Source organism: Natator depressus, chromosome 10, assembly GCF_965152275.1.
Source record: "Natator depressus isolate rNatDep1 chromosome 10, rNatDep2.hap1, whole genome shotgun sequence".
In the NCBI taxonomy this organism is placed as follows: domain Eukaryota; kingdom Metazoa; phylum Chordata; order Testudines; family Cheloniidae; genus Natator; species Natator depressus.
In genome coordinates, this window is record NC_134243.1 from 38,392,504 (window position 1) to 38,420,498 (window position 27,995).

General features: G+C 47.9%; 2 protein-coding genes and 1 long non-coding RNA gene across 10 annotated transcripts in view; 2 read left to right on the forward strand and 1 right to left on the reverse strand.

Annotated features, from left to right (window-relative positions):
• Positions 1-12,769, forward strand: part of CCDC78 (coiled-coil domain containing 78) — a 27,422-nt gene extending 14,653 nt beyond the window's left edge. The window contains exons 8-15 of the mRNA XM_074965836.1: positions 190-268; positions 1,160-1,285; positions 2,538-2,749; positions 3,544-3,718; positions 4,711-4,754; positions 9,475-9,541; positions 10,973-11,073; positions 11,803-12,769. Of these exons, the coding sequence (XP_074821937.1) occupies positions 190-268; positions 1,160-1,285; positions 2,538-2,749; positions 3,544-3,718; positions 4,711-4,754; positions 9,475-9,541; positions 10,973-11,073; positions 11,803-11,929 (931 nt within the window). The 3' untranslated portion in view covers positions 11,930-12,769. The remainder of the gene's footprint in view (positions 1-189; positions 269-1,159; positions 1,286-2,537; positions 2,750-3,543; positions 3,719-4,710; positions 4,755-9,474; positions 9,542-10,972; positions 11,074-11,802) is intronic.
• On the reverse strand, positions 12,588-18,350 carry ANTKMT (adenine nucleotide translocase lysine methyltransferase). Of its 4 annotated transcripts, XM_074965840.1 has the most exons (7): positions 18,214-18,320; positions 17,870-18,033; positions 16,782-16,886; positions 15,692-15,832; positions 14,469-14,519; positions 14,075-14,121; positions 13,235-13,354 (listed from the first exon to the last, which is right to left on the reverse strand). In XM_074965840.1, the coding sequence occupies exons 1-6, from the start codon at positions 18,302-18,304 to the stop codon at positions 14,110-14,112; spliced, it is 564 nt and encodes a 187-aa protein (XP_074821941.1). In that variant the 5' UTR covers positions 18,305-18,320; the 3' UTR covers positions 13,235-13,354; positions 14,075-14,109. The 4 variants fall into 4 exon arrangements, with proteins under 4 accessions (XP_074821940.1, XP_074821939.1, XP_074821938.1 ...); XM_074965839.1 differs by lacking the exons at positions 14,075-14,121; positions 18,214-18,320 and adding an exon at positions 18,329-18,350 and having other exon boundaries at positions 12,588-13,354; XM_074965837.1 differs by lacking the exon at positions 14,075-14,121 and having other exon boundaries at positions 12,589-13,354.
• Positions 18,339-27,602, forward strand: LOC141995061 (uncharacterized). Of its 5 annotated transcripts, none has more exons than XR_012641246.1 (4): positions 18,339-18,597; positions 23,684-23,782; positions 23,879-24,258; positions 24,830-27,602. It is a non-coding gene; the product is annotated as an uncharacterized LOC141995061 (long non-coding RNA). The 5 variants fall into 5 exon arrangements; XR_012641248.1 differs by having other exon boundaries at positions 18,339-18,552; XR_012641245.1 differs by lacking the exon at positions 18,339-18,597 and adding an exon at positions 20,127-21,642.
• The last annotated feature ends 393 nt before the right edge of the window (positions 27,603-27,995 follow it).

A 27,995-nucleotide genomic window follows, 5' to 3' on the forward strand; every position in this document is an offset into this window, starting at 1 on the left:
GTTAGTCTCTAAGGTGCCACAAGTACTCCTTTTCTTTTTGCGAATACAGACTAACACGGCTGTTACTCTGAAACTTAAGCACTACAGTATGCCAAATGGCGTGGACAGTATTCTGGGACAATGGAACAGCCATTTATGGAAGAGCACCTCAATGATTAAGGTGACATGTCCCCCATTCTGTGTATGCAGGGTGGCAATGGGGAAAGAGCTGCAGCAGGCCAAAAGAGTGATTCGCAATACTCAGCACAAACTGGTGGAGCAGTCAGCGGTAAGATCCCTAGGACCCATCCTCTGACACTGTGACTCACCGAGATTGTCAGCTCCTCCTTTGGTTGTACAGCACCATACACTAGTAACTTGGAGCCAATAGCAAGATGGGTGAGGCTCTGACCTGGAAGTCTCCCCTCCATGAAGTCTTGTCAGCATCTCATTCTGCAGGAGGGCTTGATCAATCTCGACTGCTGTTTCTGATAGCAGGGTCAGACTATATCAAGGAGAAACGCCTGTGTTCAGCACATTTGTATAGCACTATGGAGCAGGGCCAGCTCATCCTCCATGGATGTGTTAAGTTTTGTGCTTCTGTCTCTAGAAAGCCAGAAACTGTCATTCTTCTGGATAAACGAACCCCTTTAGTACCTGGAAGATTCAGTTTCTCAATACTAAGGAGCCACATAAATGAGTTACTGAGTCTTAGTCCAATTTTTAGTTATTGAACAGCTCCCTGCCTCAGTTTTCCTAGCTATAAAATAGAGGCAATAAGAATTTCCTCCCTCACAAGGTTCTGAAACTTCATTCCATAATGCTTGTAAAGTGTTTTGAGATCACCAGAGGGAAGGTGCCAATCAATTGGTGCCCAGATTCTTTGGGGGATGGGCAGCATATTTGGGGAATGGGTGCAGTAAACATTTCCTGGGTTGTTCTTGGATGACAGCAGAATCTTCCCTCCCTCTCTGCCCTTTATGAACTGTCTCATGTGGTCCCTTATGCCCTGCTTTTTAATAGTGACTTTTTCCTGGGAAAATGGACTGTTTGAGAGTAAAATTTCTAGGTTAACCTTCCTTTTCCTATTGAGTACTAGTGATTAAAGCTCAGCTGGCCAATAGGAGGCCCAGGGAAGAACCTGGTTCCCTGGGGTGACTGTATGCTTCCTGTGCTGTAGGTGCTGCTCACCTCTCAGAGCCAGCTCAAGGAGGTGGAGGTTGAGAATTCCCAACTGCAGCTTCAGCTGAAGGAGCTGAATGAGGAATATCGCTGTCGTCTTACTCAGTACATCAAGGACCTGGTGGTGAGGATCCCTGCCATGTATGGGCATCTGCATTTCCATTCTTTGGGTTTAGTTATTCCTTCCAGTTTTACATGCAGACGTTTGAATTTGGGCACTGCCCACTGCTCTTAAAACTCTACTGTTTCCCTCTTCGAGCTGCAGGCTAGTGGAGTAATACCACTCTGTCAGGTGGCTGCTAGGGAGAGTTGAAGAATGGGATCTTTTCTCCCTCTTTATGAAAGTCTAACTATACCCTGCATGTATTCTGATTGCAGCCCACGAGTCTGGGGGCAGGAATACCCAAATCATTGCCTGACCCAGATTTCCCATGTGACAGCCCAGAACAATCACCGAGTCTCTGCCACGTCTCTCTGTCGGTCAAGTTATTTTAATTGCACGTTCATTTTATTTATTATGGCTACTTTTCAATTGGCTTCTAAATCCAGTGCCCTGGAAGTCTCTCTCAGCAGGCCAGACTGTGCCACTTTTGGCTTCACAGTGTGCTGACTCCATCGTCTGTGGTAAAAGAATCCTCCCTTTGTTCCTCCAGGAGGAAACACTGACACCCTCCATGATCCATGGCCTCTTCACCTTTCCTGCTGTATCACAGAATCTTGTAACATGAGTGGCCTAAGGTTATTATGGGAATACACTTCTCTGGCATGCAACGAGTTTTGCAGGGGATCAATGAGGACTCAGAGCACTGCAGAAGTGTTAGACTTCATGGCATAGGACCTACACTGATCCCTGAGTACATTCTGCAGGACAGTTCATTGAGGAAAATTGGCCATATCTTGGAAGAAATCTGCTAGTCTCTCCATCCTAGGTAGCAGTACAGTCTTTGCCAATAGCTGCAAGAGATTGCAGTGTGGTGATGGATCAAGAGAACAACTGAAAGGAACCTTTGCTAAGAAGAACAGCTCAGTTTCTAATAGAGCTCTGTAATCTTCTGAACAAACAAGGAGTCAGAGATAGTGTGGCCTAATGGAGTGAGCAGAGGAATAGAAGCCAGCATTCTCACCTCTGCCATTGACTCACTGTGTGTCCAAGGCATTAACGTCTCTGTGCCTCATTTTCCCCACTTGCTGAGGGTAATAAGTTTGTATTGGACTTACTAATTGGAAAGTGCTGTAAATGTTAAGCATTCTGATGATGATGAGTTCTCCTGTGCAGGACAGGGAATACACCCTAATACATTGGTTGAGTGTCTTAGGAAACAGCCATTCTGTGTCCAGCAGTCTGCTTGAGCTGATTTCCTTCTCTGTGTTTAAAGGAATATATGGACAGCAAATCAAATGCTTCTAAGGGGCCCAACAAAGTACCAGCTGACCATGCTTACATGAAGAGCTTTGTGGATGGCATGCTGAAGGACATCCGGGCTGCCCATAAATCTCGGGAGGAGCAGCTGGCTGGAGCTGTGCGCAGTTACAAGAAGCGTATGCAGAACCTCATCAAAACACATGAAAACCTGCTGATTGCTTATAGGTAGGTCAGGGGGCTTTTGAGTCTTTTCTGTAGCCATGAAAGATCATCATCTCGCTAAAGCACCCAAATAAGAAGGACTGCTTAGAACAACTTGTGCTCTATAGTCCTTCAGAGCAACACTACACCATCCTCCATTAATGGTGGAGAGGCAACCAGAGGCTAGTGGTTGGAGCAGAGAATTTGTGATCTGGAAACTTGGGTTCTGTTTTTGACTTGCTAAACACTCTTGAAAATCAGGAGCAAAGCTTCTCAACTTATGTACCCAAAATTGGGACTCTTCTCAAAATTCAGGCATTCTTTGTTCCTTAGTTTCCCACTATGTAAAATGTGAATTAAGACACTTGCTAAACTTTGTAAAGCTCTATAGACAAGAGGTGCAGTATAAATGCACAGCACTTACTTTAATTTTTCTAACCAGGGTTACCTCATGCTACATAATCCTTCCATGCAACACTTACTCCATACTTGATGCTGTGTCCTTCTCATTTCATAGAGCCCTTCCCTGAAACACAACCATGTACCATTGTCTTTCCCAGCAGATAGGACTGTAGGTAATGGTTGAAAAGCACTGGCTATGATGGAACTCTGAGTTCCTCTATTCTCTCTGTTAGCAGAAACATGCCAAAGAATAGTATGAATGCTTCTGGCTGGTCCTACTCATCTCAGTGTGTGGCTTGACCTCTCATTGGTATCAGATATGCAGAAACAAGTGGACAGTAATTTACCGAGCTGATGCTGCCTCCCTCATTGTTATTACTTGTTGTTGTTTGACTACCCTGCTGGCTTCTTTTAAGGATGCAGCGTGAGCAGATCCAGTCTCAGGGTGGCAGCAAGATAGACCCAGGCCCTCCTGAGTTCCATTTCACCATCACAGATTCTGAGCTACTGACAAGCACAACCCAGGAGCTAAACCAGCTGCGGGAGGACAAAGCAAAACTAGAGACACAGCTGCATGAACTGCAGGAGAAGGTAACCACATGCTTCACTGCATTGCTGTTGTGCAGGGAGTGGACTTGTCAGGTGGAAAGAGAGGTTCAGTTTGATCTCTCATTTTCCCCTCTTGATCCTCTAGTGCAGTGGTTCTCAATCTATTTACCGTTGTGGGCCACATCCAATACTACCTGTATGGCCCTGAGGATGTCACATGGGCTGCAGCTGTGTGCTGACTGGGCTGCAGGTTGAGAACCACTGCTCTAGTGTTTGTTGTAGCCCAGGCTGCCCTTCTAGGAGGCAGCACCAGCATGGCCCATGCTCTCCGTCCCTTTGTGCCTCTCCTTGTGACAACTGTGAGGAGGTGGGACACCTGATCACAGTTGTCATGTCTAGTATAGTCGCACCTGCTGGACCGCTACAGTGTGTAGGTTTGCACACTGCAGAGAGGTTGTAGGGATGACAGAGATCTGTGGGGGAGGGTTGTTTATTCTTCAGTCTGGGGATTGTGGAGGAAGCTAACGAGTGAACAGGATGGGGAGAAGGGGTCGACTTTGGTAGCAGGTACTGCTGCTCTCACAGTAGTTCTGTCGTGGTAGCAGTGAGAGCTGCTAGTCCATAACTACCTTAAGGATACTATAGTTGCAGCCTCACTTTTTGGAGAAAAGCCAGGGAGGCAAGAGAGGGCAGAGCAAAGATTTCACTGTCCTTAGAGGCTTTACTGTCTCAGCAAAATAAAATATACAAGGAATTGAATGGCAGACAGTACCTGGAAAGGTTCCAGTTTTATCCATTTCCTCTCCTTAATTTTGCCCAAGAGCAGTTATGTTCCTAAGTTCAAATGAGCTAGCTTTACTTCCCAGTAGAGAGGAAGAGCCACAAGCCTTGAGATCATCTTGCAGAGCACTTCCTTGTTAGTGTCAGTGGTGGCCATTTACAACACGGAGATGTATCCAATGCTGGCCCTGCAAAGGAACAGGGATTCCATTGGGTTAATGCTCACAAAGATGATGTTCTTCCTTTGCCTATAGAAAAGACTGCGTGAAAGCTCTGCACTAGGACCATCTCTTCACCAGTAAGTAGCTTCCATTTATGTAATTGGTATTGTAATCTCCGTGTCAAAGGTGGCTGCCTCCTTCATCCCTCTGCATAACACTAAGGATCCAGAGCTGCTTCAGCTGTTTCGGGAACGGAAATAAATAAGGACAGGAGAGGCCGTGCTGGCTGAAATAATTTAATATGTACAAAAATGTATGTAAGTGGAAAAGTCAGTTTTGTCAGGTACAGCATGCTTAGTCTGGAAATGAGGTAGCCATTGAAGCCCTAATTTTAATCATACTTGTAGTGTCATTGATTTAAATGGGACTACCTGTGTCCTTAAAGAATCAGGGAAGTCTTGTTTCTGCTTTCTCACAGTACATGAACACGCTTGCAAGTTTTGGGTGGAGCAGGGGTTGGTGCAGGTGTGCCACAACTGTGTCTGGTACCTCCTAGATTTGGCTGCTTGTCACTTATTCAGTAGTTTTTGATGAGTTATCTTTCTTTCCTCACTACTCAGTTATTCTACTGAGACTCTAATTACCGAGCTCACAGAGAGAGAACAGATGTTAATACAGGGGTCGGCAACCTTTTAGAAGTGGTGTGCCGAGTCTTCATTTATTCATTTTAATTTAAGGTTTCGCGTGCCAATAATACATTTTAACGTTTTTTAGAATGTCTCTCTCTATGTCTATATATTATATAACTAAACTATTGTCGTATGTAAACAAGGTTTTCAAAATGTTTAAGAAGCTTCATTTAAAATTAAATTAAAATGCTGATCTTACGCTGCTGGCCCGCTCAGCCCGTTGCCGGCCTGGGGTTCCATTCACCTAGGCCGGCAGCAGGCTGAGTGGGGCCTGCGGCCGGGACCCTGGCTGGCAAGGAGCAGGCAGCCAGAACCCCAGACTGGCAGTGGGCTGAGCAGGGCCGGTGGCCAGGACCCCAGACTGGCAGTGGGCTGAGCGGCTCGGCCCGCTGCCACTCAGCCTGCTGTCGGTCTGGGGTTCTGTCCGCCGGCTCCTGCCAGCCAGAGTCCCGGCTGCCGGCCCCGCTCAGCCTGCTGCTGGTCTGGAGTCCTGGCCCTGTCCACATAGAGTAGGTACCTACCTTCTCCCTGGTTCTAGCCATTCTCTTCCTCTCTCTGCACTGAGATGAGGGTGGGAGTGTGCTGAGAACAGGGCTGGGGGTGAAGGAGCAGGCTGGGGGTTGGGGTGCAGGGTCTGGTCAGGAGCTAGAATGAGGGAGGGGCTCAGGGTTGGGGCAGGAGGTTTGGGTGTGGAGTGCTTACCTGGGCAGCTCCCATTTGGTGCGAGGGGTGCAGGTGGGAATGTGAGGGGGGGGGTGCAGGAGCTCCCGTTTGGTGCTCAGGGTGGGAGTGGGGATGTGGGGGGTGTAAGAGTCAGGGCATGGGGCTGGGTGTGTGTGAGGAGGGTGCAAGAGTCAGGGCTGGGGGGGCTGGGTATGTGTGGGGGGTGCTGGAGTCAGGGCTGGGGTTGTGGGGGGGAGGGTGCAGGGGTCAGGGCACAGGGCTGGGGTGTGTGGGGGGTGCAGGGGTGAGGGCAGAGGGCTGGGTGTGTGTGAGGAGGGTTCAGGGGTCAGGGCAGAGGGCTGGGGTGTGTGTGGGGGGTACAGGGGTCAGGGCAGAGGGCTAGGGGTGTGAGCTGGGGTTGTGGGGGTGCTCCCAGCCCCCTGCCCTGAGCGGCTCACGGCAGGGGGCTGGAGGGGATATGCCCTGATTCCACCCCCTTCCCCAAGATCCCTGGAGCAGAGAGCACACTGCGGCTCCGCTTTTACCTCTCACCCACTTTTTCCTCTCCCCCTCCATAGCAAGGGCCGTCAGCTGATCGTCCACGGAAAAGAGTGGGCCGGGCCAGGCAGGATTTTTAGTGGCACGCTGCTGTCCGCCCCGGTCCGGCAGACAGCAGCGTGCCATTAAAAATTGGCCCGCGTGCCATAGGTTGCTGACCCCGGTGTTAGTATAAAACTGTTAAGGTTAGAAATATGCCTCCTGCAGGGGGCACTGCAGCTGCAGGAGACACACATGGTCTCATGTCCTTAGGGTCTAAAGAGGACACTGTCCACACTTCTCTCTAAAGGATCCATCTTTCCAGGCAGCAGTGATAGGTAGAGCCCTGTGCGTATACAAAGTTTTTTATCCGCATCTGATCCACAAACATGGTCCGTGGATACAAAGTGGATAGCCGCAGATTTGCAGGGCTCTAGTGATAGTTCCTGAGTCACTACTACTTCCTAAGAGGAGATTCTGGAATCAAGAGCAGGGAAGTATACAGGGTGAGAAGGGCCTGCCATTGCTGCTGTCCTCAGTACTACCACACTATGGGCATGTGTTTAAAGATACTCGCTATGCTGAACTTGAAGAATCAGTAGAAATTCTGATGATTGGCAGATGAGGGGAGAGGGAGAGTAACTTGGAGGGACTACAATTTTTCCACCATGAATAGCCTATTATTTTTTGGTAACTTCACCCTGCTAAACTTGTAAGCACAGAGGACTCTGTCTTCCCAACAGAGAGGGCTAGAAACATATTTCTTTTTCAATGAAAGCTTAGATTACACAGTGGAGCTTGTACTAGACCCCTCCCAAAAGCTATTACATATAAGACCAACAAATTCAGGGCCTGTTTCTCTGTTGCCTAATTCCTCATGCAGTGATTGACACTAGGACAAAGTGGGCGTAAAACACTAGTCATCTGATTTGTTACCATTTCACATGCACTTGGCACTTCCTTTCAACAAGTCTACATAATGGCACCAGGGCAGGGCAGTGGAGTATCAGGCTCTGTCTCTAATGAGTAACAGCTTTTATGCTCCAGCTTGGTCAAGGTGTCCCAGGCACTATTGTCACTGCAGATTAGAGTATAACAGAAGCTAGGAGTTCTTAGATGAAGCTGCTTTGGAGTTATGAGTGGACAGAGAGAATAATTTTCAGAAAAAAATTCCCCCCTCTTCAACACCTCATTCTTGTAAATACCCTACCACAGCAGAACACTACACTGCACACCCAATTCTCTCCTTGGGAAGAGGATGAGAGAACAGACACGTAATAGACCTTAGTAAAATTTCTTAATGCGCTACTGGAAAGTGCTTAGATCCCCTGGTGATGAGGGTAGGATATGAACCTCTATCAACCAGAATACTTGTCCAATTAATCTGACACTTTCCTGAACACTTTTCTGTGAATGACCATGTGAGAAATGGTAGGTGGAAATCATCCTCCCCCCCTCGAAATTGGGGTGTGTGAATGAGAAAGAGAATTCAGTTTATAATATAAACTGTTTTAAAGCCTTACCCATGGAGTCTCTAGTGTGACATATTTCAAACAGAAATTCAGTTTTAAAGAGATCCAAATATGTAACTCTTCTGAATCAGTCAGACCCTAAGCTACATGGTTACCAAGTGTCTCTAGAAATGAGCGCTAGCTCTATGCCTGATTCTGCCATCATTTCCCATGCTGAGCAGTACTTTAATCCTTGAGCGCATCCATTTATTTCAATGGGACTACTTGAGGAGTAAGGGACAAAAGTAGCAGAATCTGGACCTTAGTGATGCATCTTCCTGTTAAGTTTCTTTTAGAGGCTTGTGTTCTATCCATACTTGTAATGACATTTATTTTCTGTTTATATCCTTGCCATGATCTCCCTCCTTTTACTAGACTGACAATGCATATTGTTAGAGACAAGGTGGGTGAGGAATTTTTTTTTTATTGGACCAACTTCTGTTGAGAAGTTAATCCAATAAAAGATATTACCTCATCCCCCTTGTGTCTCATATCCTGAGAGCAATACAGCTACAACACTGCAAATGCATGTTGTTAACAGAGTTGATTCACTGAGAGCTATTGCTGTATTTCCATTACTATTTAGACGTATGTATTTTGCTGTTATTTTTGATCTCTTAACTATTTTACTTATATAAAATTAAAATCCCCTTCTTCCAGAAAGGTTTCAGAGTAGCAGCCGTGTTAGTCTGTATTCGCAAAAAGAAAAGGAGTACTTGTGACACCTTAGAGACTAACCAATTTATTTGAGCATAAGCTTTCGTGAGCTACAGCTCACTTTTTTCCAGTTGTTAACACAGACACCAGAGGGAGCTCTTTCAATCCCAATTAAGCCTTTAACTTCTATATGGGCTAGAGTTTGAACACAATGCATTTCTCATTTCATACCATTCTTTCTATATAATCAAAACCCCTGGCCATCAGATGTGACCTATATTTTGCTTATTCAGTCCAGGACAGAATAGGAAGAACTTTCCCATGGCTTGGCTGCCTATTTCTTCATAATTAGCTCATCTGTCACCGTTTTTACACTCCACTTTAGAATGTGTGGATTTGTGCAGAAGCACAAAAAGAATTAAGTGCTAGTGTTTGGCATTTTTTCTGCCTCTCACCTCTTTTCCCTTAAAGTTCAACCCTAGTGAGTCAGGTTAATGATTATTTCTGCACTGAGTCCCTTCTCATGTCTGTTTTGATGATGTAAACTAAGGGCAAATCCAGCCACCCCAGCAGAGATCCAGGTTATAGGACCTGTGACTCTCATTGCCCAGGCAGGTGAAGGAATAGAGGTGTGCTCTGTAGCCATGCAGGGAATCAGGCTGGAAGATGATCTGAAATTTATGCTTTCTGGGGTGCTGAAAAGGCAGTAGCATGTCTGGCGGCCATGCCAAGCCCCATGGTTTAGGGATGGTCTGGCTTTGTATACATGATTGTAACTAACATCTGCTGCTCTATCCTAGCAAGCTGGATGAGGTGGGCTGGGCAGAGATCAGAAAGCAGCTCCAGGAGTTCACACATACCACGCAGGTAAAATGCTTTCTGTTCTGAGGCAGACTGAAAAGAGGGCTAAGCATAGACCAAGCACTTCTGCAACTGTAATGGTCAGTGCCACCGTTACCATTACATGTTCATTCCCAGGATAGATGCTTTTCTTGATCTAACATGCTGCTACCTGCTGGAGCTCTTCCAAAACATTTCCCAACTGTGCACCAGCAGCAGTGCAGCTCCACTGGGAGATAACACCACTGGCAGCTCCAGAGCAGACAAGCTGCTTGTGGTCAGTGGCAGTTTTACCACCATGTTGTCTAGATTTGCCCTGAGCAGGGTTGGTTGGCATGGCAGTTAAAAACACTAGCGCTCCCTTTATTACTACCACTGGTGAATACAAAGAAGGGAAACGTTCAGGAGGAAAGGCTGTCGCAGAGACCCCAAGCACAGTTTCTGAAACACTGTTGCCTGCAGTACTCTAGCACTTCAATCACTTTCAGTGCTGGGTTGGGGGGAACAACTGCTGGAAGCATTTGCAGCAGGGCTTCTATTTCCTAGTCTGGATTAGCTATAGACACCGAAGCAAAACATGCTTTCCTATCATTTCTTCCGTCCACACAAGTTAGGAGAAATCATATAACACTCTGTGGTCACATGGTTGGTTGTTTTTTTTTAAATTTCATTTAGACAAGGACTAAAGGAGGGAAGCAGTGTGGCCTAGCAGATAGAGCACTGTAATAAAACCTCAGGAGATATAATGCCGGCTTGGCCACTGGCCTGCTGGGTGACCTCGGGGAAGTCATAGCACAACTCTGTGCTTCAGTTTTCCCAGCTGTAAAATGGGGATAACACTCCTTTGTAAAATACTTTGAGATCTACTGAAGAAAAGCACTAAATAAGAGCCAGAGATTATTATTATAAAGGAAAGATCTCTTTAAAAACTCTTGCAAGGGAAGGTGATGGAGGTCATATGCATTCCAGTGCTGCACATCTGGAAGCCACACTACCAATCCCCACACCGCCCTAGTGGAGAGAGTAGGTTGTGAGGTGGTTGTCTGGGGATAACTGGGGGTGTTTTAGGACTAGATTTAACACTCTTTCCTGCTGGTCGTGTAACAGGAGGCTTTGGTATTAAACAGCACCTCCCCTCTCAGCCCATCTCAATGCACCTGACAGTGTCTCCAAGCTGGCTGCACTGGCAGGATGTCATTGTTTTCAGGGCACTGAACACCTGTGGTTTGGCTTTTTGGGAGGCTCATGTGTCTGAATGTTGTTCTGATTTTCAGTTAACCGGGCACCTTATTTAGCTTAATGCCCAGAAATCTCCAGGCTGGAGGATGCGTGCATGAGAAATTCAGTAGCCTCTGATTTGATGACCACTTCAGAGGGGAGAGTCAGCACCAGTCCAGTGCTTCCCACAAAGCACTTCCTTATCACTTCTTGTTCTCTCCTTGCTATTTCTGCCCCCAGGAGGATCTGGAGAGGGAGAGAAGCCAGCTGCTGACTCAGGCAATTGTGGCAGAAGAGCAGGTGCTGGAGCTGCAGGAATATGTAGATAAGCATCTTGCAAGGTGAGATGGGGATCCCTTCATCTGTCCTGTGCCCCATGCAAAAGGCTTACTTCCAAGGCTGATGAATACTGCGATAACTGCTCCAGTGTAGACACCTGACCTAACTGCTGCCTTCCCACAGTGCAGCCCAGCTAATGTTTGAAAGTGAATCCAGCTGTGTGAGCAGCTGGCATTATCAGTAGCTCAGCATGATCAAGGGAGTTTGCATCTGTTCTAAGGACATAATATTTCCTTCCTCTGGGCTGCAGCCCACACTGCAGATGATGAAAGCTGTGTAGGAGGCGGTGAGTGGGGAAGACTCTAGAATTCAAAGCCTTTCCACTCTGTAACTCATTTAACATGTCAGCTGTCAACAACTGGTTCATCACAGCCACAGCAAGGGAGACAAGCTGCTAGTGCTTCCACCACCACGAGGTGCTATTACACTTAGTTTGTACAACTGCAACTAATTGCTCTTAAAAACAGAGGACCAAAATCATGCCTGGTGTAACTCCCAGGCTTGTTGCTGATGGAATCCCTTGGCTGAGTTCCTAGGTATCAGTTCACATGAAGTGTTGGGACAAATGTAGCACTGCCCTCAGCTGTAGTTTTCCCCCTGTCTGGATAGCGTTTGGGAACTTGGCTTCAGCCTCACATTGGCTTTACAATCTCAGTCCTCAGCAGAGTTCTTATGACCACAGCTGATGCAAGGTTGACATTGCTTTTCTTTGTAACCTGTGTTTCTTGCAGGTACAAGCAGGAGATCCTGAGGTTAAGGAAACTTGTAGGGAGTGAGGCACCCAGAGCATTCAGTGCTGGGACTTCTGATGCTCACTTAATGCAGAGATCCAAAAGGACCATCAGCCCTGAACTGTAGCTTTTGCCATGGCCCTGACAATCATAGGAAAGACAAGGACATAAAACTGAGTTGCTGCCAGGCTGTAGTATTCAGTGCTCTGGCACACCAAGAGATAATCCACTCCAGCAAGTGCTCTTCACATTAGGGCCCTCTTACTAGAGGACTAGGACTTGCTGAGAAGGAAATCAGCAGTATACATTTGACTCTACAGAGGTAAATAAATTTACTAAAAATCAAGATCAAAACTCAGTGCTTTGTTCCCCCTTTATCTTGTTTTGTCAAGTTTCCCTCCCTCCAGCAGGCCATAAAGATTTCCCTTTTATTGCAGAAGTGCTCAGTAGCTGCAGAGCACCATTGCTGATACCTCAGGGTAGTGCAGCACCAGAATGGGTTGAACCATCACCCAAACTTAGTCTACTGCAGAGCTGGTGGACTCAGTTTACTACGCACCTGAATTAACAGGTTCCCTTCACCTTCTGCTAGGCGGTTGCCTTTAGCACTGTAACAGCTGCAAAGTGCTGTGCTTCACCAGTGCTAACTCCCACCACCTCACCCCTGTCTGAGCTAGAGAGGAGTAGAAGTAGGGTTCAGGTTAGGATTTGAGCTCAGCTGCTCTTATGCACAGGGCCCTGAAGAGACTTTACTGCTCTGCACTCATGGTGAGTTGTTCCATGGAGAAGGACCTGCTGGGTGGGGATTATGTGAGGAGGACCTACAGGGAATTGATTAGCAGGGAGAAAAGGAGAGACCTGGAGAAGCTACATTACTGAGCCTTCCCCCCAGGGAATTCTGAACACAGTCCAGAATGGCTCTGTCTACAGTGAGGGTCAAGCAGCACCCCAGCTCTGCTAGAAGAATGAACCAAGTCCCGTAGCCCTTTTTATTGTTAGAAAATGAATTGCAAATAAATTAAGAGAAATGAGTTATTTCAAACAAGAATCAAAGATTCAGCTCTTCAGTCTTGTGACAATTCTTTGGGGATTTCCAGCCCAATTCCCCAGCTCAAAGGCTGTCCAGGATTCTGGTTCTAGGGAAGCCACAGCACGTGGGGTACAGTCTGGCAAATCATCACCCCTCCCTTCTCATTGCAACACCCCCCCACCCCCCATGCTTGCTGGGCTGTTCAGCTGAACAGCCACACTATGGCAGCATTTGCCCTCCAGAGCAGTTCTGAGGGGCTAAAAAAGCTCACACATTTGCAGAGGCTCCAATGCTATTGTCCAGGCTGTAAACCCCAGCTGCAGCTGAGCTCTCAACTCATTCTCGGCTTCCCTCAAATTTGTTCTTTGTTTGCCGTACAGTCTTGATATCATAGGCCCAGCTTCTGTTTATACCCTCTCCAACATTGGTGGTTGGCATCCAGGTGGGAAAGGGGAAGCGTCCAGCCACCACACGGGCCTCGTCTGGCAGTTCTGCAAGCAGCTTTGTCTCTAGGAGAGGTAGCTAATGGGGAGGAGGAAGGAGAAGCTGTTACTAACAGTCACAGATATCACAAGGAGGGGAAAAAGGTGGGTGGGGGGGGTGAGAGTGAGAGATGTGTTCTAGAGACTTTTTGCAGGTTTGCCATTGGTTAGCAGAGTTGTCATTTTGATTATTAATATTGATATTGAAGTAGCATCCAGTGGCCCCAGTCAGGATCCGGACCCCATTATGGTGGGCATGGTGGAAACGCATTTATAGACGAAGCCCCAGCCCTGGAGAACTTACAATCCAGGACACATTCATTGAGCTTTGCTTTTATGTCCAAAAATTAATTTTATCTCAACAGTAAGCAGTAATAGCCCAGAAGGGGGCTAGCTCCCTGGAGATGAGAAGTAAATGCCAGCAAGATCTATTCTTTAGTGGTAATATCCACAGGGCAATAAATAATAGCTTCATAGAAACTTATCTCAACACTACCTGGGATGGAGTTCAGTAGCCCCTGTTGCAAGACTTCTAAGTATTGCCAGTCTATCAGAATAAGCAGGGTTTATGATAACCCTTTTTTTAATCTCTGAACTGAGGCCAGATCTGCAGATGCACTGAGTACTTGCTGCACCCATTGAAACAAGCAGGAGGCGCACATGTTCAGCACCCCAGCATGTTTAGGAATTTTGAATCACAAAATGCAAACTTTGATGTACCCATCCCTACAGTTACACAGCGCTGACTGCATTCACCTACCTCTGTAGTCACTGGGCGTGCCGGTGCTCAGCATCTCACAGAGCTGGCTGGGGATATAGTAAGAGGTGTATACTCAGCACACGTGGGCAGTTTCTCAGCAGATCCAACATTTGGACTATCCCCGCTCAAAGAAAACTCCCACTGACTATGATGGGGCCATTAGGAGGTGTTCACAGCAGCCTTGTTATGGCAGTTGCACTAGGATTTGATTGGTTATGTGAAACATATATAGTTCTAGTGCCATTTTCTTAAGGGTTTTTGCCAACATTCAGGATGATCCCCTTAGTCTGAATATCCTCCCTTCTCATTGATTTGCCCAACAAAGTATGAAATTGTCAACCAGCCTTTCACCCTTAACCTCCTGTACCTGTCCCTAGAGCATGCTTGGACTTACCACACTGGGAGCTAGGAACACAGAGACGTTGTAGCAGTCAGACACGTTTACCTTTAAGAGGATAAAGTCAGTCAAGGGGAGAGAAATAACAGGCTGAGGGGACTGTACAATGTGTGCTGGGGAAAGAGGATCTTAGTGGCGTCTTAGATCTGTGCACAAGGGTCAAACTTCACTTGTTGACATACAGGAAGTTATTCTAAACCCCAAAGAGGTCAATAATACTGAGCAAGTGAGATTTTTGGGAGGGCGGAGTTGTGCTGTTACCAGGAGGTGCTGCAAAAACCCTGTTACTGGACTAGATGTAGGCGTGTCTCTGATAACAGATTAAATAAAATCTTAGGGTCCCAAAATGTAGAGACGGGACTGACTTATTAGTTCATAGAGTCCAGTGGTTCTCAACCCATTTACCATTGTGGGCCGCAATGTGGCTCTGTGTGTTATGTGAGCTGCATTCACACAATATATATACTATCTGTATGGCCCTGAGGATGTCACATGGGCTGTAACTGTGTGCTGATTGAGCTGCAAGCGGCCTGTAGGTTGAGAATCACTGATCTAGTCCATCCCTGCCAGTGTTTTCTCCAGCCTAGTTTTAGATGTATGGAGAGGTTCAGCTTTTGCTAACAGATCTTTAGGAGGCTTGATGCACTTCTAGAGCCCCAGCTATAGATGGTCAATATGAGAGGAGCATCTTCCAGCTTGCCCTCCAGCTGCACTGAGAAAGGACATTTGTGCAAGCTAGGGGGCTCTTTCATTATCCCTCTTGTAGAGTTTCCCAGTGCTCCAGACCTCAGTGTTTTCAACATCATTTTCAGCTGTGTGTGTTAAATGTCAGAAGAAGGAAAACAGATGGATGATCCCAGCTAAACACACCTGAGGAACCTACAGAGGTGACTTAACAGTAATTCAATATTATTGGACAGAGAGGGCCAATGTGGCTTTCTTCTCCCTTTTGCCACAGTGCTGCTGATGTAGGAACTGAGGAAAATTTCTAGCACCCAAAGTATATCTGATCCATAAGGAACAGTTCCAGTGGGGGAAAGGGGAAAAAAACCCAGTGCCTCTAATAAGTAGGTTTGGAGGAGAATGCTGAACCTTTTGCCCAGCGTGGCTAAAGCCCTGATGTCTGTGTTTAGCAGAGGTGGTAGGTCCTTTGATCTTAGAGACAATGTAGTCAGGCAGGCTCAAAAATCCAGAGTCCTGACTCCATCACAAGAAGTTACCTTCCATAGATCTTGCCGATGGTAGAAAACCTTCCCGTAACACCCAGCCCTCCAGGCGCGATAGTTGGAGAGTCTCAACAGCCAGGGGTTGAGTTCGTAGCCAACAGCTGGTCTGAAGCCTCGTTTATATGCTTCTAATACCTGGAGAGAGGAATTGAAACCAAAATAAACCTCCATGTTTGTTCCTGAAATAATCTCTGGAGCAGTGGCTGTAGATCAGACAGCTTCCAGCTACTCCATTCCCAGGAGCAGTCACTGTGGGAAATGGGATAAGAGTACTGTCCATAAGGAGCATGTTTACTTGCACTGCATTCTCTAAGCAGCTCTTTTAGGGAATGGGGTAGGAAGGTAAGCAGTAGGTGATTAATGACCAGATGCCAGTGTAGAAGATAGTTGGCAAAGCTCAACATGTAACATGCTACATCCTTCGAGATAAATCAGTGAGGCAGTGGACTAGAGAGACTGGGGGCGTGATCCTGTGAAGGGCTGAGTTTTCAACTCCACTCAGTTCAGTGTGCTCAGGACCTCCCAAGAGGCAGTCAGCACCTTGCAGGCTCAGACTCAGAATGAGGAAAGGAGGAGGGGACAAGACAGGCATGAGCATGGTTGTAAGTACCAGTCTTATCAGAACTTTTTTCTGATAAGCTAAAGCGATTCTCTTCCACTGGCTGTGGGGATACTATAGTTGCTCCAATCCCTTCCTTTCCCAGCAGGAGTCATTCTAAGATGTGAGGAGTAACAGCGGTGTGGGGGCTCTCAACTGCTCCAGTCCCAGATTCGTTAAGGAGTCCAAGTCTAGGAAAGGGACACAGGCATGCTCCTTAGGGAGCAACTCACAGTTACTCCAGTCCCAGGAAGTCTTTGCAGAGAATGGGTAAGAGCAATTGCCTTGAAAGAGCTTCCTGTCTAGGGAGTTACACTGGTGTAAGCCTACTGCAATCCCAACTAAGTTTCTGTAGATATACACTGACGTAACAGGGAGCAGGATGTGGATGCTCTTGCAGTGGGAGATCTACCTTTAACACTATTAACTCTTCAAAATGCAAACCAGCAGCTGTGAATATCGGACACGAGGACTTTTTCCTCTTACAATTCTGCCATCTCCTGACCCTAAATCCACCATCTTCCCAGAGCGTCCTTTCAGCAGCGACATCACATTCTCAACTTGCTTGGCACTTGATGGTACATATGGCACCTGGGTTAGAGAAATGAGAAATATAAGCCCCAGTCAAACACAAGTTACCTTTCTGGTGTTCCAGTCATGTCAGAGTATTGCAGGATTCAGTAAAGCATCCTGCAAAGCATGGTGTTTTGGGACATGTAGTTCCACACATGTGCAGGCTGCACATTCATTACAAACAAGGCCTAATCCTGCAAACACTTGTTATAGCCCAGAGCTCAACTAACTTCATTAGATTTCCACATGGGCACAAGGGTTTGCCTATATGGATTTGACTGCAAGATCAGGCAATAAAGTGAAGTCAAGGGTAGTCGCTTTGGTCACCTACACGTTAGGTCTATCTGAACAGGAGGAAACCACATGAAGAAAGCAAACTGGGGACTGAGACCTAGAGGAGCTAGGTTCAGCCACTATGCTAAGCACAACTGGAAATTAAGAGCCAGATCCACAGCTGGTAGATTGATTTAAATGAAGCTAACCCAAGCAGAAGGTTGGATCCTAAGTAGTTCTCACCAAAACACAGCTGGAGTACTAAAAATGAAGCCTATCATAGAGATCTTTTCACTTTACAGCTTTACAAATATTAATCATGTCAGCTATATTTCAGGTGCAGCATTTGTAAAGTGGTTTGGGAGCCTTCAGAATTAAACATCTTAAAACAAGAGACATTGGCAAGGTTGCTAAGAACAAAAACTGTAACAAAATAATTCTCATGTGGTTTTATTTCCCATAGCAAATGCCTCAAATATCCTTCTGCCAGCAGGCCAGTTCATGAGTGACCCTATAACCAGAGGGTACGTGACAGAACAGAAACACTATAGTAAAGAAATGTTTTATGCACCTTCCAGGATGCCTTTATAAACCACACTGGGGGAACAAAATCATGTTATATAAAAAGCTTGGTAATATTCATCCCCCACACCCCCAAATATGTACTTAATGCCTCTTCTCTTAAACCAGAACAAATCCCCATGAAAAAGCCCTGGAGAACGATCTACCTGTAACTTTAAAGGCACTCTGCGGAAGCCAGGCATGAGAATTCCTGCCCACATAACATAGGCAGCAAAACCTGTGCCAGCTGCAAGCTGCACAAGGCCCCAGCCACCAACAGTCTTCCCTTGCAGCTCCACTGCCAGCTCTTCCAGGTCATCAGGATCCATAGCTGTGAAAACACCAGGATCGGAAGGAGATTTATTCATTAACCAGCTAATCATACTTGGCACGTATTCAACATGCTGTATTTGTATTTACTGCACACACAGGGCGGTATAACCCCCACTATTATACCCTCCCTCAAGAACCTGTACTCATGTACGCCCTTCCCCCGGCCCGTTCCCCACACCTGGCGGGCCGAGGCAGGCTCGAGGCCGCGGCTTCTTTAAATCAGTCGCCCTTACACAAAGGTCATCACGAACTACCCGCATGCGCCCCATAATGCACCGCGTATACTCTCGTACCTAGACGCGCTGTCTTGGCGCGCACGCCGCCCTGGTGATGAGGAGGGGGCGGTGCCCCGCTCGTGGACTCTGGTCACTGTGGCAAGGTGGTCCGTGAGGGAAACACGTCCTTAGCAACGTTAGTTCCGCTGCTGGGTACTTAGGCAGCTGTTAACCCCCTTCCAAAACACTACACCCTGCTCCCCCGCTTGAGACCCACCTAAGGGGATGCCACAGACTTGGAGGTTAAGAACGTAATAATCATCGGCAGTACCGGGCTTGGATGGGAGGTACTGGGGAAGGTTATGACGGGGAGTGGGTGGACTGGGGAAGGTTATGACGGGGGCGGGCACCGGGGCTGGACGGAGGGGGTACTGGGGAAAGTTGTGACGCGGGGTTCCGGGGCTAAACGGGGCGGGTACCAGGGTTGGATGGTGGGATACTGGGAAAGATGACGGGGGGATACCTGGGTTGGATGGGGGGTACTGGGGAATGTTATGTCGGTGGTACTGTGGTTGGACGGGGGCACTGGGGAAGGTTATGACTGGGTTTACCGCGGTTGGATTGGGGGTACCGGGGAACATTATGACTGGGGGGAAGGTTATGAGGGGGCTACCGGGGTTGGATGTGAAGAGTATTGGGGAAGTTTATGAGGGGGGTCACCGGGGTTGGATGAGGGGAGCTGGAGAGGGTTATGAGGGATGTACCCAGGTTGGATGGGGTGGAACTGGGGAAGGTTATGACAGGGAGAACTGGGGTTGGATGCAGAGAGTACTGGGGAAGGTTATGACAGGGGGTACCAGGGTTGGATGTGGGGCACTGAAAAAGGTTATGATGGGGAGTACTGGGGTTGGATGGGGAGAGTACTGGGGAACGTTATGATGGGCACTACCGGGATTGGATGGGGGGTGGGGGTGGGTAGCGGGGAAGTTTATGACAGGGTGTACTGGGGTTGGATGGGGGGGCTACCAGGGTTAGATGTGGAGAGTATTGGGGAAGTTTATGAAGGGAGTACCGTGGTTGGAGCTGGGGAACTGGGGTAGGTTATGAGGGGTTGGATGTGGGGGTATTGGGGAAGGTTATGACAGGGGGTACTGGGCTTGGGTGGTGGGTACTGGGGAAGATTATGACGGGGGTACCGGGGTTGGATGGGGCGTACTGGAGAAGGTTATGAGGGGAGTCCCGTGGTCAGATGGTGGGTACTGGCGTAGGTTATGAGGGGGGTACCGGGCTTGGATGGGGGCTACTAAGGAAGGCTATTACTGGGGGTACCAGGGCTGGATGCAGAGGGGGGTACCGGGGAAGGTTATGATGGGGGGGGGGAAACAGGGTTCAATGGGGAGAATACTGGGAAGATTATGACAGGGGGGTACCGGGGTAGGACAGTGTGTACTGGGGAAGATTATGACGGGGGTACCGAGTTTGGATGGGGAGAGTACTGTGGAAGGTTATGACGGGGGGGGGTCTCCTGGTTGGATGGTGGGTATTGGGGTAGGTCATGAGGGGTGTACCGGACTTGGATGGGAGGCTACGGGGAAGGTTATGATGGGGGGTACTGGAGGTGGATGGGCATATACTGGGGAAGGTTTTGACGGTTGGTACCTGGGTTGGATAGGGTTGCACTGGGGAAGGTTATGACAGGCGGTACCGGGGTTGGATGGGGGGTGTACTTGGGAACGTTATGACGGTAGGTGCCAGGGTTGTATGGGTGGTACTGGGGAAGGTTATGACTGGGTGTACTGGGGTTGGATGGGGGGTACTGGGGAAGCTTACCGGGGTTGGATTGGGGACACTGGGGAAAGTTATGACGGGAGGTTCCAGGGTTGGATGGTGGGGTACTGGGGAAGGTTATGACGGGGGGTATTGGTAATGCTCCCCAAATAATTCCTGGAGACTGGCACCCAACAGACCCCAAGAATTGGTCCCCAGAGCACCTTCTTTGTGCTGCAAGTGGAAAACTGCATCACTGTGTGAACCATATTGCAAGGCCCTGCCTGGGGCATAAAGAGAGTGTGCTCAGTCACATTTGCTAAATATGAGGCAAAGCCTTCTCAGGCCTTATCTTTACTAGAAAAAAAGGTGTTTTTTTAACCCATGTTAGCTGACCCAAGTAGACAAGACAATTGTACTTTTAACATGTGTTAGCTGGTTGAGATAACCCTCGAGTTCTTTCAGCCTACTTTAGTTTGTGCTGATGCACATTTCTCCATTCTCAACCAGTTGCTGCCTGCACTGTCAGCATTTTGAACAGGTTTCTGAACTTCTTGCAGGGCTAGAGGAGGTGTCTGCTGATGGTGGTGATGGTTGTAGGACAGGAAATTATGAGGGAGAACCCCACAGTAGGCAGATGTGGTATAAGCAGTCCCCATGCAGGCCTAACCTTACTCTCTAATACTTTGTGTAAGCAGAGTCTGAATGAACTCTCCCCTGACACCTAGTTCGGGAGCGAGAGAGACTTCAGGAGCAAACTGTATTTACATGAACACATATACTCTGCATAGGTATCTAGCAGACAGGAGTTGTGTAGCTCCAAGTGATCAGCTTTGGCTGGTGTTGGGTGGCAAATCACTTGAATGCAGGGGTAGTGAAATGTTATCAATGTTATCTTCATTGTATGACTAACGGGGAGCAGAACTGTGCTGAGCTTCTCCCAATTGAGGGGTCACCCTCAGCCGAAAGGAACTCGCTAAGCCAGGGGCTCGAATCCAGACCTCTGTGGAAGTAAGAGGGGTGGGGACAGGTGTCCCAGCCAGGAGTTGGGGACTCTCCCTAAGGGTTCTCGGTCTGGTTTAATCTTTTCCTCCCCACTGTTAAAAAAGATAGAGCTAAATAGGCTTCATTAAGAGCCTTTTTTGTTATGTTAAAGTGCCCAAATGAGAGCTGAAATCACTTGTGGTGGGGCAGTGTTTCTGCCTAACCTGCAAAGAGCTGAAAATCACTAAGAGACTGATGTGCAGAGGTCACAGCAGAGAGGCAGGTGGCAGCAGAAGGTGACTGACAGTCGGCTGGTGAATGAGTGGCTGGCGAGGTGGTGAGCAGAACGAGCGGCTGGCGAGGTGGCCAGTGGATGGTGGGGCAGCCAGCAGAGAAGAACAGCAGCTGGTGGGGTGGCCAGCCTGTGCAAGTGCTCAGAGGGCAGAGCAAGCAAGGTACCTTCTTCCCTGGGTGAGAGCTGAGCTCACACAGATGCACCTCTGAACCCTGGTCCTCACTGACCAAGGACAGCCACTGAGAGTGGGATATGGTGAGGGAGCAGGAAAGGAGCTCAGAAAAGGAACTTTTGGTTGTAGAACTCAAGAACATGAGGCAGAAGGCACTGCCCCATGCACTCTAGGGTGGGTGTCCTGCTCACAGTTTTATGTTTATGAATCCTGCTTGTGGCATTTCCCCTAATTAATGTCAGGTGACTTCCCTCCTTTCATTAAAAGTTTCTTTTCTACACTCAGACTCTGTGCTTGCGAGTGGGGAAGTATTGCCTCTCAGAGGCACCCAGGGGTGGTGTGTGATTTTCCCAGGTTATTGGGAGGGGGCTCAAGCCGGTTGTGTGTTGTATTGTTGAAAAGGAACCCCTAGATATTGAACCCGGTCCTGGTTGCTGTCGGCTCTACCTGCTGGAAAGGGTTATATTTGGCTTAAATGCTGAAGCATGGGGTTTTTATCCCTTCCAAAACTCTGCTTTCGCTGTCATTACTCTGGCTATTTTGATCTGTAGAAATGTCGAATCCTCTTGGCCTCATTGACATTCTGTGGCAATGAGTTGCATATTCTTATGTGTTGAGTGAAAAAGTATTTCCCTTTATCAGTTTTGAGTTTATTACCTTTCAATTTAATTGAATGTCTCTTTGTTCTTGTATTGTAAAACATGGAGAATGGATGTTCTCGATCTACCTTCTCTGTGTCATTCATTATTTTATATATGTTCACCATTTCCTCTCTTGTTCATGCCCTTTCTACGGTAAGCACTCCCAGTCTTTTCAAACACTCTTCAAATCAGCGTTTTCCAGGCCCCTTATAATTCTCAGTGGCCTTCTCTGAACTGCCCTCTAGTTCTACAATATCCATTTTGAGATGGGCTGACCCATCAAAGCCTTGGCTGGGATAATTTAGTTGGGGTTAGTCCTGCCTTGAGCAGGGGGTTGGACTAGATGACTTCCTGAGGTCTCGTCCAACCCTAATCTTCTATGATTCTATGACCAGTACTGGTCATAAAAAATCTGCTGAAAACACATTAGTTGTGTTTTTTCTAGGGCTGTCGATTAATTGCAGTTAACTCACGTGATTAACTCACAAAAATTAATCGTGATTCAACACACTGTTAAACAATAGAATACCAATTGAAATGTATTAAGTATTTTGGGATGTTTTTCTACATTTCCAAATATATTGATTTCAGTTACAACACAGAATAAAAAGTGTACAGTGCTCACTTTATATTATTTTTGATTACAAATATTTGCACTGTAAAAATTATAAAAGAAATTGTATTTTCAATTCACCTCATACAACTGCTGTAGTGTCTTCTCTTTATCATGAAAGTGCAACTTCCAAATGTGGGGTTTTTTGTTACATAACTGCATTCAGAAACAAAACAATGTTAAACTTTATAGCCTACAAATCCAATCAGTCCTACTTCTTGTTCAGCCAATCGCTTAAGACAAACAAATTTGTTTACATTTGCAGAAGGTAGTGCTGCCTGCTTCTTGATAACAATGTCACGTGAAAGTGCGAACAGGTGTTTGCATGGCACTGTTGTAGTCTATTGTTTGTATATAGGTCTGTTTGTTAGCCTGGGATAAAATTTTGGATTTGACTTTTTGATACTCTTCTACTAAAATGTGTAAGCAAGGGACAAAGACACTGTGATGTTGCTTCTGCCTAGTCAGCTGGATTTGTTAGTAGAATGGGAACAGATAAGAGCAGTTAAATGTTACTCAAGAGCACACTTTAAGATTGCCTCAAACCCTATCTCAAGGAAGGCAAGGTCAAGCAACCAGTCAGGAGGGTCAAAGGGGCATGGGGCGGGGGAGATATAAAACACTTGGCCCTGGTCTACACTAGGAGCTGAGGTCGAATTTAGCAGCGTTAAATCAATTTAATCCTGCACCCGTCCACACGACGAAGCCCTTTTTTCGACTTAAAGGGTTCTTAAAATCAATTTCCTTACTCCACCCCCAACAAGGGGATTAGCGCTGAAATCGGCCTTGCTGGGTCGAATTTGGGGTACTGTGGACACAATTAGATGGTATTGGCCTCCGTGAGGTATTCCAGAGTGCTCTATTGTGACCACTCTGGACAGCACTCTCAACTCAGATGCACAGGCCAGGTAGACAGGAAAAGGCCCGCAAACTTTTGAATTTCAATTTCCTCTTTGGCCAGCGTGGCAAGCTGCAGGTGACCATGCAGAGCTCATCAGCAGAGGTGACCATGATAGAGTCCCAGAATCGCAAAAGAGCTCCAGCAAGGACCGAACGGCAGGTACGGGATCTGATCGCTGTATGGGGAGAGGAATCCGTGCTATCAGAACTACGTTCCAGTTTTCAAAATGCCAAAACATTTGTCAAAATCTCCCAGGGCATGAAGGACTGAGGCCATAACAGGGACCCGAAGCAGTGCCACATGAAACTTAAGGAGCTGAGGCAAGCCTACCAGAAAACCAGAGAGGCGAATGGCCGCTCCGAGCCAGAGCCCAAAACATGCCGCTTCTATGATGAGCTGCAGCCATTTTAGGGGGTCAGCCACCACTACACCAGCCGTGTTGTTTGACTCCTTCAAAGGAGATGGAGGCAACACGGAAGCAGGTTTTGGGGACGAGGAAGATAGCTCACAGCAAGCAAGTGGAGAAACCGGTTTTCCCAACAGCCAGGAGCTGTTTCTCACCCTGGACCTGGAGCCAGTACCCCCCGAACCCACCCAAGGCTGCCTCCCGGACCCGCCAGGAGAAGGGACCTCTGGTGAGTGTACCTTTTTAAATAGTATACATGGTTTAAAAGCAAGCATGTTTAATGATTAATTTGCCCTGGCATTCGCGGCTCTCCTGGATGTACTCCCAAAGCCTTTGCAAAAGGTTTCTGGAGAGGGTAGCCTTATTCCGTCCACCATGGTAGGACACTTTACCACGCCAGGCCAGTAGCACGTAGTCGAGAATCATTGCAGAACAAAGCATTGCAGCGTATGTTTGCTGGCGTTCAAACACCATCCGTTCTTTATCCCTCTGTGTTATCCTCAGGAGAGTGATATCATTCATGGTCACCTGGTTGAAATAGGGTGCTTTTCTTAAGGGGACATTCAGAGGTGCCCATTCCTGCTGGGCTGTTTGCCTGTGGCTGAACAGAAATATTCCCTGCTGTTAGCCACGGGGAGGGGTTAGCCACATGGTGGGGGGAGGCAAAATGCGACCTTGGAACTATGTATGTAATGTGCTATTTATGTAATGTTAACAGCCAGGTTTACCGTGAAAGTGTACCCATTGTTCTATAAAATATGTCTTTTTAAATACCACTGTCCCTTTTTTTCCTCCACCAGCTGCATGTGTTTCAAGGATCACAGGATCTTCTCCTTCCCAGAGGCTAGCGAAGATCAGAAGGTGAAAAAAACGCACTCACAATGAAATGCTCTCTGAGCTCATGCTGTCCTCCCACACTGACAGAGCACAGACGAATGCGTGGAGGCAGACAATGTCAGAGTGCAGGAAAGCACAAAATGACTGGGAGGAGAGGTGGTGGGCTGAAGAGAGGGCTGAAGCTGAAAGGTGGCAGCAGCATGATGAGAGGAGGCAGGACTCAATGCTGAGGCTGCTGGAGGATCAAACTAATATGCTCCAGCGTATGGTTGAGCTGCAGGAAAGGCAGCAGGAGCACAGACCGCCGCTACAGCCCCTGTGTAACCAACCGCCCTCCTCCCCAAGTTCCATAGCCTCCTCACCCAGACGCCCAAGAATGCGGTGGGGGGCCTCCGGCCACCCAGCCACTCCACCCGAAAGGATTGCCCAAGCAACAGAAGGCTGGCATTCAATAAGTTTTAAACTTTTAAAGTGCTGTGTGGCCTTGTCCTTCCCTCCTCCACCACCCTTCCTGGTGCTTCTCTCCTCCACCACCCCTCCTGGGCTACCTTGGTAGTTATCCCCCTATTTCTGTGATGAATTAATATAGAATGCATGAATGTGAAGCAACAATGACTTTATTGCCTCTGCAAGCGGTGATCGAAGGGAGGAGGGGAGGGTGGTTAGCTTACAGGGAAGTAGAGTGAACCAAGGGGCGGGGGTTTCATCAAGGAGAAACAAACAGAACTTTCACACCGTAGCCTGGCCAGTCATGAAACTGGTTTTCAAAGCTTCTCTGATGCGCACCGTGCCCTCCTGTGCTCTTCTAACCATCCTGGTTTCTGGCTGTGCGTAACCAGCAGCCAGGCGATTTGCCTCAACCTCCCACTCCACCATAAACGTCTCCCCCTTACTCTCACAGATATTGTGGAGCGCACAGCAAGCAGTAATAACAGTGGGAATATTGGTTTCGCTGAGGTCTAACCGAGTCAGTAAACTGCGCCAGCGCGTTTTTAAACATCCAAATGCACATTCTGCCACAATTCTGCACTTGCTCAGCCTGTAGTTGAACAGCTACTGACTATTGTCCAGGCTGCCTGCGTATGGCTTCATGAGCCATGGCATTAAGGGGTAGGCTGGGTCCCCAAGGATAACTATAGGCATTTCAACATCCCCAACGGGTATTTTCTGGTCTGGGAATAAAGTCCCTTCCTGCAGCTTTTGAAACAGACCAGAGTTCCTGAAGATGCGAGCGTCATGTATCTTTTCCGGCCATCCCACATTGATGTTGGTGAAACGTCCCTTGTGATCCACCAGTGCTTGCAGCACTATTGCAAAGTACCCCTTGCGGTTTATGTACTCGCCGGCTTGGTGCTCCGGTGCCAAGATAGGGATATGGGTTCCGTCTATAGCCCCACCACAGTTAGGGAATCCCATTGCAGCAAAGCCATCCACTATGACCTGCACATTTCCCAGACTCACTACCCTTGATATCAGCAGATCTTTGATTGTGTTGGCTACTTGCATCACAGCAGCCCCCACAGTAGATTTGCCCACTCCAAATTGATTCCCGACTGATGGGTAGCTGTCTGGTGTTGCAAGCTTCCACAGGGCCATTGCCACTCGCTTCTCAACGGTGAGGGCTGCTCTCATCTTGGTATTATTGCGCCTCAGGGCGGGGGAAAGCAAGTCACAAAGTTCCATGAAAGCGCCCTTACTCATGCGAAAGTTTTGCAGCCACTGGGAATCGTCCCAGACCTGCAACACTATGCGGTCTCACCAGTCTGTGCTTGTTTCCCGAGCCCAGAATCGGTGTTCCACGGCATGAACCTGCCCCATTAGCACCATGATGCCCACATTGCCAGGGCCCATGCTTTGAGAGAAGTCTGTGTCCATGTCCTCATCACTCTCATCACCGTGCTGACGTCACCTACTTGCCCAGTTTTGCTTTGGCAGGTTCTGGTGCTGCATATACTGCTGGATAATGCGTGTGGTGTTTAATGTGCTCCTAATTGCCCAAGTGATCTGAGCGGGCTCCATGCTTGCCGTGGTATGGCGTCTGCACAGAAAAAAGGCGCGGAACGATTGTCTGCCGTTGCCCTGACGGAGGGAGGGGCGACTGACGACATGGCTTACAGGGTTGGCTTACAGGGAATTAAAATCAACAAAGGGGGTGGCTTTGCGAGAAACAGAATGGCCCCCTCAAGGATAGAACTCAAAACTGGGTTTAGCAGGCCGTTGATTTCACGGAGGGAGGGAGGAGAAAATGAATACAAAAAAAATGTGGTCTATTTCTTGATTTGATCCACTTCATCTATCTTTATACATCTTGCTGGCAGCAGACTGTGCAGTATGACCGCTAGCTATCATCATCTCCTGGGTGCTCGGCAGAAGACGGTGCAGTATGACTGCTGGCCTCGTCTTCTGCTGGCTGCTGATTAAAAGACAGTGCACTGCCGGTAGGACTGAATCGCCATGAGACGAAACTTAAAAGGGAAATGACCTGGCTGAGTCACTCCCATGTTTGCCCAGGCTCCCCTGACCTCATCGAGGTCGGTTAAAAGAGCACCCAGGACTACGTCGACGACGGCAACCGGTCATACTGCACTGTCTGCTGCCAAAAGTCAATAAACTGCTGCTATGTAGCAATGCAGTACCGCATCTGCCAGCACCCAGGAGACATACGGTGACGGTTAGCTGAGCGGGCTCCATGCGTGCCATGGTATGGCGTCTGCACAGGTAACTCAACAAAAAGGCGCAAAACGATTGTCTGCCCTTGCTTTCACGGGGGGAGGGAGGGAGGGAGGGCTTGACGACATGTACCCGGAACCACCCACGACAATGTTTTTGCCCCATTAGGCATTGGGATCTCAACCCAGAATTTCAATGGGCGGCGGAGGCTGCGGGAACTGTGGGATAGCTACCCACAGTGCAACACTCCAGAAGTTGACGGTTGCCTTGGTATTGTGGACACACTCCACCGACAATATGCACTTAGAGCATTTATGTGGGGACACGCACAATCGGCTGTATAAAAACGCTTTCTACAAAACCGACTTCTATAAATTTGACCTAATTTCGTAGTGTAGACATACCCTAAAAGACCAAAGAAATGCCCATCCCTGACTGCAGCACAACCTCACTCCTTAC